Source organism: Schistocerca nitens, chromosome 7 (genome assembly GCF_023898315.1).
Source record: "Schistocerca nitens isolate TAMUIC-IGC-003100 chromosome 7, iqSchNite1.1, whole genome shotgun sequence".
NCBI lineage: Eukaryota > Metazoa > Arthropoda > Insecta > Orthoptera > Acrididae > Schistocerca > Schistocerca nitens.
This window is the reverse complement of record NC_064620.1, coordinates 388244676-388258102: the sequence shown is the minus strand read 5'-3', so window position 1 is coordinate 388258102 and position 13427 is coordinate 388244676. Positions and strand designations below refer to the sequence as shown.

General features: G+C 39.4%; 1 protein-coding gene across 1 annotated transcript in view; it reads right to left on the bottom strand.

Moving 5' to 3' along the window:
- The window catches only part of LOC126195656 (uncharacterized), a 175932-nt gene that overhangs the window by 102668 nt on the left and 59837 nt on the right, over positions 1 to 13427 (bottom strand). The window contains exon 2 of the mRNA XM_049934280.1: positions 8049 to 8128. Coding sequence (XP_049790237.1) covers positions 8049 to 8083 — 35 coding nt within the window. The 5' untranslated portion in view covers positions 8084 to 8128. The remainder of the gene's footprint in view (positions 1 to 8048; positions 8129 to 13427) is intronic.

Genomic DNA, 13427 nt, shown 5'->3' with positions numbered 1-13427 from the left:
AGAACATTTACCAGTACTGCTAATGAGATTTTAATGCAACATTTTGGTTTACTTGAAAATACATTCTGGATTTAAAGTACTTTCTGTGAGATACCAGATGACACAGTGGTTAGTTTATGTGACAGCTACACAATTTTATCACGACGCTACTAATGAGTGACAATTTACAATGTTGCTTTTTCAGTGTTTCTGTTTTATATCTGCACAGTTTTTCTGTATTATTCTGGAAAGTAAAACATGTTTTAGTAGTAACTTTTGTGGTATAGCTACAATGAGACAGCCTTTTCCGTAGCACAACAATACATTACATTATAGTACGTTCTTGATCATGGTAAGGTACGTAATAACTACGATATCTATACGCAAAGAATTTCACTTTCGTTTATGATGAGGTAAGTACATTGACTTCTGCAGAACTTAGCTTTCGGAGGACGATAACTACACTTCCACAGAGATTATCTTACAACAAGATGCACAGTTTAGCGCTACAGTACACATATTTGAGTGATTAATTTTGTACTTAAAACATTTATTTTTAAAGATATTTGAAGTACAATGATACAAAGTTTTTCCATAATACATTTCATTCCATTGCAATAATCTGTAACATCTGAGGGTATTATTACATTAATCCTCAGGGGGTACACGCTTACTTTGTGTACCATGTGTGAGGCAAGCACAAGGAGCCCTAGCTAATATGGTATTTGCTTATACAACTTTACACATCGGTACCATATTTCTCCAACACAAAATACACAGCTACCTGATTATTTAACAGAGAAACAAACATTTTTTTTCTACGCCAGTGACAGATGTTTACGCAATTACACAGGTGGATAACTTCACACTTATGAAACTGTATTTTGTCTGTAATGTGTGAACCCTTCATATTTTTCAGAACGATTGTGATACTATGAGGGCTTTGAATGATGTATTTGGTATGAGATCATGATTTTTAAAGTACGTTTGAGGTAGATGAAACTTTTGACATGAGCAGAGAATTTTTTTTAGGTTTTGAAATTATTGAAAGAAGCTGCGACGATTCTGAGATGTGATTGACCTGTTATGATGTTATTATTGCGATGACGATGTGTATTATGCTGTTGAGGTACGTTTATGATCAATAAGCTAAGAATCGTACTTTAAAGAGTTATGAAATGTGTGTATATGCGTGAATGTATCACAATTCCGCCGAAAATTTTTTGGACACTGTTATATTTACAGGATTTTGTTTCTACACATTTGTAACGTAAATTTTCGACCTGTGAAATTTTCATATGAGACTGTCACTGCAGCAGAAACTGGTGTCGTAAATATTTCGGTAAGAAAGTTAAGTGACCACCTGCACGTAATGCGTCGTGGGCACCCAGCTGCGCAACAGTCGTCTGGAAAAAAGCAATTAGTGTGTGCCTTTCAGAGGCACAGGTGGAGAAAAAAAAGAGGCCATTATCCTCGCTATTGACATTCCTTGTAGAAAGCATCGCAAATACGACACACTCGAACTTGAAAACATATGATTACACTGTGCAGCTCTTAATTTATGATATTTACTAAAATGCCTAATGAAATGATGATAAAAATTTTACATCCATTGTCCTTCTAGTTGAGAGATTACTCAATTTGTTTAATATCTAGTTTCTAGCTGCACTGCAGCATTGGTTAAAATAAAATTGAATAGATGTACTAATATAGTTATTTTATGCCTACAGATCCACCCAATAAGAAATTTATGATCTACTTCCAAGAAAACGAGGGCACATAAATAGACATTTCCCTTCACAGAAATTGCATAAATAATTTTTTTACGATTTGGTAACTTATCTGCTAGTGTAAGTTCTCGTGATGCATCACTCTAGTGTTAAGATGTGACATAGGTATTAAACATGGCCATTTTTACTGTAATATTTTTTCTGCTTGAGCTTTGTCATGTTTAGATATAAGTTATTGCATTTGCTGCTGCTGTTTGCCAGGCATAATGTTACTGAATTTGACTTTGTATTACTCTGTTAAGCCAGTTTTGCTACGGATTTATTTTTCTTGTTTGCTGCGCATTGCCTTATATTAGTTGTAATATTGCTGCTTGCTTTGCCAATTTGAATATTTTATCATTGCTGTTTGTGTTAATTGTTTTGTGCTGCTGCATTACCTCGTCCCTTAGTTTAGCATCTGAGCTCAGTAGATTTAAGTTAACTTAAGATGGGGTAGGCTATATAAGAGAACAAGTTGTGATGAATGGAAAGAAATGCATTGAGAAGCTATAAGAAAATGGTTTGGCCAAAAAAGCATTTTGAAAGAGGATATGAACCAAAAAGTAGGGTTTAGGGACACAGGTTTAGGTAGGATATTCTTGGAAATAAATGATGAGGCAAGATAATGGAAAATAAATAATGAGGTAAGAAATATGTGAACATATAAATACAGAAAGCATGCTTGGATAGGATTTTTTTGGTGGAAACAAATGTTGAAATAAGACGAAAGATCTATGGAATGAAGTTTTGGGTTGGACTGCAGTACCAAATGTCACACTGAAAACAAAGCCTGTCCTGTATTTTTGTGTTATTACACTAGGTGAATTTGTGTTTTTCCTGTCTTTATGTGTTTAGCTAGTAAGAGTTATGTTGTAAAATTTTTCTGATAATATGTTATTTACTTTGTGAAGATGTTTAGACATTATTTATTCTGTTTTGTTTTAATGCTCACGTGTGAAGTTTATGTTTTGAAAGTTATTCTGACCTTTTATGTATTTACTTATGTCATGATTCTTGTAACACTGATGTATATGTTATTTCGATTCTTTTGTAAAGCCTGTATTACTACAAATGTTATCTGTATTATTATGTTTTTAATGATGTATTTTCTACCTTTGTTATTGTATTCTTATGTTATAAAATTGTAATTGACTCCAGTTCATCAAATTAAGTATCATTTCACTGCATACGTTTCTGTTGGTCATAATATATGCACCGTATGTGAGAAGTTGGGACTGTTAGTGCTTGCACGTGTGTTGATAATTCAGCAAGGGACTGGATAACAGCATTGCTGGTTCTAAAGACATTTCAAAAAAGATTTTTTGTGAGTGCACAAGTGGTGGTTTATGGACTTGCTATATTGTCCGCAAGACTCTTCGATGGTGATTATGCACCTGCACAGTCGCAACAGATGGTTGCTGGCCGTCTCTACAAGGACTACAGTGGGTCTACACCTTTGATGACTCACCAACACCATTATTTCTACAAGGACTGCAGTGGGTCTGCACATCTGGTGGCCCACCAATACCGTAATCTCTAACAAGACATGTATAATTGTTCAAAGGGGACGTTTCACGGTCAAGAAGTAGTCACTTGAGAGGGGGGGAGGGTGGCAGAGAGAGAGAGAGAAAGAGAAAGAGAGAGAGAGAGGGGGGGGAGAGAGAATATGTGTTTCAACAGCCCCCAGGTACCAGTATCAAAGAGCTGCTGCTACCTGATGCTTTATCCAACAGAAAGTAACCAGATTGACAAGGGGGAAGGGGAGGAGAGGATTGGAGGGAGTAAAGTTGGGTGTGCTGCTTTCCCCCAGGGTCCTCTGCTGAATGTTTTGTGAACTAACTCAGTCAGTATCTGCATAATAGGGAAAGCACATACAGCAACTGGTTCCATTCAACTTGTGTGGAATATGTGTGTCTGGAAAGAAAACAGGAAGACTGTTTGGTATCAGATTTCAAAGGAAGACAGCATATGGTATCACGCATTCATCCTCAGGTGCCTCCCTGTCCAGTGCTCGGTAGTCAAAGGGTTGCCAGCGATCTGTCATGTGCGGTGCAGTGTGGCCCACACAAAGAGGTGATCGGAGGGTGTTTTTCACCAGATGTATGGTGGAGGAGGGTGCTTGTGTAGTCATGAGTCAGTATATACAAGACCTAAGATATATGAGGAGTGTTTTTCCTATAAATTGCAATATTCCACAAGGTCAATCAATTTGATGAGATATTTGCTCCCAAATATGCAAGTGATCAATCAAAAGTGTCTCTGTATTTCTAGGGAACTGGTGGGTTGGGGGATCGATGCAGTACAGATTTTGAACTAATTGCACCAGTATTCATCAATAGGACGTGGGGTGACGTCATAAGAGTGGAGGTACCACAACTGAGTTACTTCCAACCAAAGAAGAGCCTGTCTCCTGCAAATTGATTAAATAATGAATATTCAACAATATATTATTGACATTGATTTGAATTTCATATCGTGAAACCTTCCTCTACAGCATAGAATACATCTTTTTCTGGCCAATTTCCAGGTGGGGAGTGGAGGGGGGAAGTGGGGGAGGGGAGGGTTGTGGCCTTTCCCCAGAGGGGTAAGAATGGCTCTGAACTGAACAAGTGTCCCTTTCCCCAGTGCAGTAGAGAGAAAGAGGGGAAAGGGATGATGAGCATTTCTCATAAGGACTGATTATCCCCAGGCAGTCACAAATCAACCCTCAGGGATCATGAAACATTTAACAGAACTATAGGTTAAGAGGAGAGGGGTGGTTACACGAAAAACCACTTAGCAGAACAATAGTTTAAGGTCATAAATCAATCAGCTGTCGCATTTAATTAATCTGCATATCAATTTGATATCAAAAGTGGGCCAGAAACGCTTTTGTCCTATTGCTATTGATGTTTGAAATCCATACATTTTGTTCACCACAGATGAAGACCATGTGGCAGACCAAAAAAAAGAAGAGACGGAATTCATGAGACCTTGCTGCAGATTGGTATTTGGGTGGCTGGTGGCAGAAATCAGGAAACAGAATCCAGTGGAACACAAGCCTTGTAGCTGAGCACAGTCACCCGGGCCTGATCACATAAGGTAAAGTAAGTCATGTCAAGAGAAGTTATTCCTACAGATGTAAGAATGCTGGAATCATGTCGTTGTCTCTCCAAGGAAATAACCTCTTATTTGCTTACAAATATGAGTCCCTATGGTCATATATTGTGAGCTTGAATGTCGCAGCAGGTGGCCCATAGTATCGGCAGTTACTGAAATAACGTCTAACACTGTCAAAATCTATTTCGATACCACTAACTGCAAACACTCAATAATTGGTTACCATGGCCTGTAAGTTATTCCTTATAATCTATAATGTTTAGTGGTTCAGAGTTTTATACCATGTGTAAAATCATCTTATAAATCTAAGACTGTAATGTTCTTGCAGTTTCACACATTGTTCTTAGTCACTGTAGTCCCTAAAGAACCATCTTCACAGTTTTTCTTGAAATCAAGTAGAGTAATCATTCTGCATGTTCGGGATCAATAATGGGCAAATACACTGAGTTGACAAAAGTCGTCATGGGATGCCTCCTAATTTCGTGCCGGACCTCCTTTTTCCCATCATTGTGCAGTGACTCAACATGGCATGCACCAAGTCGGATGTCCCCTGCAGAAATACTGAGCCATATTGCGAAACTGTTACCGAAGCAGGATTTTCTGCACAAACTGACCTCTCGATTACGTTCCATAAATTATCGATGGGATTCGTGTCAGGCAATGTGGGTGGTCAAATAATTCGCTTGAACTCTCTGAAATGTTCTTCAACTAAGTCCTGACAGGGAGTATTGAAATCCACAAAAATTCCATCATTGTTTGGCAACATGAAATTCATGAATGGCTGCAAATGGTCTTCAAGTAGCGAAACATAAACATTTCCAGTCAATGATCGGTTCAGTTGGACCAGAAGACTCTGTTCCATGTAAACACAGCCCCACCAATATGGAGCAAGCACCAGCTTGCACAGTGGCTTGTTGACAACTTGGGTGCAAGGCTTCTTGGGGCTCTGCGCCACACTCGAACCCTACCGTCAACTCTTACCAAGTGAAATTGGTTCTCATCTGACCAGGCCACGGTTTTCAGTCATCTAAGGTCCAACCGATATGATCACGATCCCAGGAGAGCCACCATAGGCGATGTGCTGTTAGCGAAGGCTCGCACATCAGTCGTCTGGTCCCATAGCCCATTAACGCCAAATTTTGCCCCACTTTCCTGACATACGGTTCGCCGCACGCCCCACATTGATTTCATCTACATCTACATACATACTTCGCAACCCACCATACGGTGCATGGCGGAGGGTACCTCGTACTGCAATTAGCATCTTCTCTCCCTGTTCCACTCCCAAACAGAACGAGGGAAAAATTACTGCCTATATGCCTCTGTATGAGCCCTAATTTCTCTTATCTTATTTTTGTGGTCTTTCCGCGAAATATAAGTTGGTGGCAGTAAAATTGTACAGCAGTCAGCTTCAAATGCTGGTTCTCTAAATTTCCTCGGTAGCGATTCACGAAAAGAACGTTTCCTTTCCTCCAGAGACTCCCACCCGAGTTCCTGAAGCATTTCCGTAACACTCGCGTGATGATCAAACCTACCAGTAACAAATCTAGCAGCCCGCCTCTGAATTGCTTCTATGTCCTCCCTCAATCCGACCTGATAGGGATCCCAAACGCTCGAGTAGTACTCAAGAATAGTTTGTATTAGTGTTTTATAAGCGGTCTCCTTTACAGATGAACCACATCTTCCCAAAATTCTACCAATGAACCGAAGACGACTATCCGCCTTCCCCACAACTGCCAATACATGCTTGTCCCACTTCATATCGCTCTGCAACGTTACGCCCAAATATTTAATCGACGTGACTGTGTCAAGCGCTACACTAATAATGGAGTATTCAAACATTACGGGATTCTTTTTCGTGTTCATCTGCATTAATTTACATTTACCTGTATTTAGAGTTAGCTGCCATTCTTTACACCAATCACAAATTCTGTCCAAGTCATCTTGTATCCTCCTACAGTCACTCAACGACGACACCTTCCCGTACACCACAGCATCATCAGCAAACAGCCGCACATTGCTATCCGCCCTATCCAAAAGATCATTTATGTAGATAGAAAACAACAGCGGACCTACCACACTTCCCTGGGGCACTCCAGATGATACCCTCACCTCCGATGAACACTCACCATCGAGGACAACGTACTGGGTTCTATTGCTTCGAGCCACTCACATATTTGGGAACCAATCCCATATGCTCGTACCTTAGTTAGGAGTCTGCAGTGGGGCACCGAGTCAAACACTTTCCGGAAGTCAAGGAATATGGCATCCGTCTGATACCCTTCATCCATGGCTCGCAAGATATCATGTGAAAAAAGGGCGAGTTGCGTTTCGCAGGAGCGATGCTTTCTAAAGTCGTGCTGAAGCATGGACAGCAACTTCTCTGTCTCAAGGAAATTCATTATATTCGAACGGAGAATATGTTCGAGAATCCTGCAACAAACCAATGTTAAGGATATTGGTCTGTAATTTTGAGGATCCGTCCTTCTACCCTTCTTATATACAGGCGTCACCTGCGCTTTTTTCCAGTCGCTCGGAACTTTTCGTTGGGCAAGAGATTCGCGATAAATGCAAGCTAAGTAAGGAGCCAATGCAGTAGAGTACTCTCTGTAAAACCGAATTGGAATACCATCAGGACCTAGCGATTTATTTATTTTCAACCCATTCAGCTGCTTCACAACCCCAGGGATGTCTATCACTATGTCCTCCATACGGGAATCTGTAGCTATTTCACACAGTGCTACTTGTCTTTAGGTCTGACGACTCTTTGAAAATGCCGCTGCTCTTGGGCGTTAAGAGTAGGCAGTCGGCCATTTCATTGTCAGTGTTGAGAGGTAATGCGTGAAATTTGGTATTCTCGGTACACTCTTGACACTGTGTGTCTCAGATTATTCAGATCCCTAGCGACATCCAAAATGGAATGTTCTATACATCTAGCTCCAACTGCCATTGTGTGTTTGGAGTCTGATAATTCCCGTCATGCGGCAATAATAACGTCGGAAAACTTTCCACGTGAATCACCTCAGTACAAACGACAGCTATGCCAATGCACTGCCCTTTTATATCTTGTGTACGGGATGCTACCGCCATCTGTATATGTGGACATCGCTATCCCATAATTTTTGTCACCTCAGTGTAATCAGTAAATTTAATTTGTCATGTAAGTAATGAATTATATTTTTTAAATTAAAATTTACTTACTTTTTCGTGTAGTACATGTTCTGGAAGCACCTCATGAGTAGAGAGACATGGCAAGTTTTAGCTCTTGCCTAGCGCCACTCCTGCAATCATAAAATAACATTGGCTTATGTAGAAGACCGATTCCAAAGATCTTTCACACTGGTCAGCAAGGAATAATCACTAATCTTAGCAGAAGTAATTGATGATCTTTCTTATCTTAGCCTAATTTTCGGCCTATTGTAAATATTAATATACACAAAATATATTGTGTATGGCAGGCATCATAACAATACGAGTGGAAAGCAAAAAATATCCGTCAGCAGTGGATAAAGTTATTGCTTGATGGAACAAAAGATGAGTTAGCGATATTTATTTTTCCTGCATTTATGGAACTAAATGTCTGTTTCTTGAAACTGCAGGATATATCCTTGACATTCTACTGAATAATTAACCTTATCTGCATAATATCATTTCAGAGATTTTCCTGGGGTGTTTTTATGTGTATTTTGTGATGACTAACTGGGTTCAAAATTTCATTTTGGTACACTATTTTTCTGAAACTGGCCTACTAGTCTTGTGTTGCTAGCATGGTTTTTGCTCATGGTGTTCACTTGCAACACACTCCAAAGAAATCCAGAATAGTCATTAAAACGTTGGGTCTGTTCGGTCAGCAAATCTCTGACAGTTCCTGTCAGTTTGCAGACTAATTCTCCTATGTATGTGCAGCCCACAACAGTTGCAACTGTTTCGGGTGTTTGTGACGCCTGTACACTGTTATTGTCCCGTGTCATGTGGCACACTGTGAATCATTTTAACTCTTCACTAGTGCCTCTTACATGGCAGTATTTAGCCCTTAGGATGGACAGATATAATGAATGTAATTTTGTACCCAACTGTTCTGCGCCTTAGCTGAGTGATCTGCTCATCTAACTGCCATGCAGCTGGCCTGGGTTCAATCCCTGGCTGGGTTGGAGATATTCAACCACTCGGAGAACTCGGGGAATGGGTGTTGTGTTGTCCTCATTGTCATTTCATCATCATCGACACACAAGTCGCTCAATGTTGCGTCAACTTTTTTTTCTTTTTTTTTTTCGCCCAACATTCAGTGTTTCATGCAATAAGTCAATTGTATCCAGCCTTCAGCTTCTTCGTGTTCACAATGCTGATGAGACAGTTGAAATGAGAATTGTCAGATTTTCAACTTTGACTGTGTCCTTAGTAGTACAAATTAACTGTCAGTCTCATTATTCAGTACTTTCATCTTCATGAAACAGTATTTTATACAGCTGTAGTTTGAAATTGCTTGACAGACTACGAGATTTAGAAAGCTGATAGAGACTTGGATCCTCGGTTTGATCTCTAACCCACTCAATATGCCTTCTCTGAAGATCACCCCCAGGTATTTAGAATCTTTCAACTTTCTGCGTTTCCCACAATTTTTCATTAAACTTATTGAGTGACAATATGGGCTGTATGGGCCACCTACTTTCATAAGTTGTCCCCAGATGACCATCATGTTCAGAGACTTAGCCTTAAAGGAGCATATTCTTGGTGTGGTTACCAAAAAGGAAAAGAAAGTGGTCAAATATACCATCATAAGCATTCTCTTCCTGAGCCTGTTATGAGTGAAATAAAACCAAGTCTTAGAGACGTGAGTGACCCTGACTTGCTTAGTAAGTATCTTCAAGGGGGCACTCAGAATACAAATGAAAATGTCAACCATTGCATATGGCAAAGATTACCCAAGAATGTTTTTGTAGGACTAAATACATTAAAAGTTGGTGTTCTAGATGCAGTGATATGTTTCAATTATGGAGTGATAGGAAGGTTGGAAGTCCTGAGAAATTTAGGCATAAAATGTGGCTCTAATACGGAAGATCAATTGCTTGCATGTGACAGACAACTGGTGCATGAAGCTGAAAGATTCGCTTTTCAAGTTACCAAAGAAGCAAGAAGTGCTAAAAGGAATCACAAGAGGAAGCGTGAACATGAACAAATGAACACAAGTTGTTTTTTTCAGAATTCAGGTACAAATATTTCCTAAAGTTTATAAAGAAGCTTTATTGCAAAATCAACTAAATTATAGAAAAAATAACATTTTATTTTGAAAAAATTATAAAAATTAAAATGTAAGATGTGATATTTTTTATCCTTGTAATATACATAATGTGTGGAATTAAATAGGTCTAGCACCTCAGCCATCATGTCATGCATATCTGGTAAAAATTAGGTCTCCTTCCAATGTATAACATTGGATTAAATGGTACCGCAATTTGAGGAAGCATTTTGGAAAAAAATTGCATCAATTTCTTTGTAATTTTTTAATAACCCTAAGCAGGTTCAAAAATATTCAAAATACTTCTAATTTGTTTAGAAAGTGTGCTGCATTACCTGATGTCAACAAAAAATCTGTATAACATATACATTATAAACAGTGCCTGAAATAAATAGGTCTTGATTTTTACATAATATTCAGCCAGAAACGTACCGTGTATCCTTACGTGATTTATTGCGAGAGCGTACTATGGCGGCCTATGGGTGGGAAACTGCCCCTTGACTACAGATGTTTTCCATGTTGTGAATAAAATTGCAAGAAGTCCTAGCATGAAGTAGCACTTTGCAACAGGTCGCCATTTGTGGGAGCAAGATATGTCCTTTGGAAGCGCCTGCATTCTGTCTCTGAGGCTGACTGGCGAACGGCCTGAATGTTAAAAGCGTTTCGGGGGGCTGTTTATTGCTCGTGAAGTGACAAGTCAGCAGGCATCGTGTGGCTTCAGAGGGGATGTGCTGTTTTAAAGTGTTCCTGGCCAGCAAAATTTCTTTTCCAGTACAGAAAGCCTAAAAGAATTCGAAAGTGTGCAAGTTGTGCACTGGCGTACCATTCTGCTTTTCCGGTTTTCTAAAGGAGAGTCGTAGTTTACTGAGCTTGATCGTGTTCGGAAGAAGAGGTTTCATAACATTTCGTGGAACCGTTTGTTGGGCTAGAGTTCAAGCCAGTGAATTACATTTGTTTCTACAGAAAATTGAAGTATGGTGTTTTTGTGTTATTTTAAATTTATTGACATATCCTGCTTTGTCTTGTTTGGTATTATCGGCAGAACTGTCTAGGAACCAACAAAAGGTGGTGTATTGGCTGTTAGTAGCGTCCATTATCCAATCCACTGGTCGAGTCTCGGAATTTTTATGGATGATGTTTTGTAGTTACAGGACATGAATTGTTCGTTTCGGGAACAGTGAAAAGTTTAAACGTATCTCGCGGGTCAGAGCTGATCCGTCATAAGATAATTTCCTGAATAATTTCCTGAATTAAAATTGATCTGTCAATAAAGTTTCCTTATTAATACTGAGAGCAGTACTAATCCAGCTATCTCAAAATGTTCTATTAAGAACGTCTGCAATTATCTGTGCAGAGCGAACTGAAAATACTTGTGGCTGTTTAGAATGGCATCAATAAAATAGGGACGAATGATGCGATTCTCGAAATTCCAGAACCACATGCAGACAAACTGGAATAGCAGTTTATCCACCTCTCTCAGAGTGAATTTTCATCTGACCAGTACTGCACATTGTGAAGATTGACTTGCACGTGGTTTGATAACAATGAATCATTCGCTAAGTCATACATAGAAACACCATGTCACTTTGCGGTGTTCGTATATGCTATTTGGATAGCAGTAACCGATTTTGAAAGTCATTGCCATGAAGCTGTTAACGGATGAACACCTGAAAAGGATGGAATGCATATCTGAGAACAGGAAGCCACCTCCCAAAATATTCGCGGCAGGAGACTCCTTCTGCCAACTCTCCTTGTATTTGTTTGAAAAGACACTGACTGTACGGTGTGCCGGAACTCAAACAGCGCGCTCTCCCTGTAGCAGTAGAGAGTGAAAAGCGATAGCCGGTAACGTAAGCTTAGCTGTGAGCTAATATTCTGCAATAAAAAATCTGTTAAATAAATTAACCAAATTTTGAGAAACAAATTAAATTTGTTCAGTGATATTTATCTGTTCAGCTGCACATATCTTGATAGCAAACTGCTTGAAGTACTTATTTTACATGGTGCTGAAAACCTATAATCGGTGAGATCTCAATTCTGTCTGAAATACACGGTGATTCAGCTGCCCCTACCAATGTCGTTTTATGCAACCCGCAATGTTATGTCGGGCCAGCATATCACACCCTACATTTTAATATTCTCTCCCTCGCTTCTCGCTAACTATTACAAAAAATTAATAGAACCTTTTTGTAGGAAATCGTAGTTAAATTTTGTACTGGGATAAATTTTCGATAGAGACCGTAGTATTCGAGTTATTAAAGAAAAACTTACAAAAATGACCTTCACACGCAACCCCAATCCCACGCTCAGACCCGACCGATCAGGATTTCTAGTATATTGTACATGGCGCTCCGACCTACCGCTGTACAAACATTTGTGACTGCGCGAATTATTCCGCACATTCAACCTCTTTTGGTCTTCATTGACTGGCCTCATTACACTTCCGGCTTAGTCGAGCATTTACAAATTGTAAAACTGTCGTCTGTGTAAATTTGACTATTAGTTTTGTGAATTTTAACAGCATAAAATAAAACACTTACATCGTTGTATTTGTCAGCCCTTCAGACTACGAAACTACTGTGCTTGTAAGGCTTAGGTTTGGGTTGAATTATCAACGTAATTAGTTTCAGCGTAAAGTTTACAGAAGTCGTTTTTCTTTCGTTACCCTCACGAGCACGTTTAAATTAACATGTTAACGAAATAGCCGGCTATGCTGGTGGTGAAACGGCCCAATCAATAGAGGCCGTAAAAGGTCGAATATCAGGAATAGTTCGTGTATTTGTAATTTTTTGTACAGTGGTAAGAGGGAATGACACGAAGAAGGCACTAGGAATTCTGACTGGTGAGGGATAAGTGAGGGGTGGAGGTGCGTTTGAAGATGTCTTCTGTATATTTTTCTTGAATAGCTCGAAGACCGTGGCCGTCAGTGAAAACATATCCCAGTTCAATTTTTAAGTACATTAAATATCCCACAAAAAGATCCTATTCATTATTTTCTGTAGGAGTAATAGTTTATGTGTAGCGAGGGATAGCGTATGAAAATTTCGCGCGTGGTTTCTGAAGGCCAGATACAACATTGTGGGTTGTATCAAACGATTGCATTGAACGACATCGGTAGGGACAGTTCACTCACCCTGTAATTTGTATTTCAGGTCGTCCAAGTCTTGTCGTAATGGCGATGGACTGGAGACTAATTTTCTCCTGACACAGTGTGAGAGATAAGTGTTCTGTAATTTACCCATCTAGGTAGAAGAATGGTTCTGTCACGAGAGCATAGTGTTAGTAGTTTGAAAAGGAAAACCTAATTGGGAACCAACAAAATGTTGACAATTAGCATTTAATTC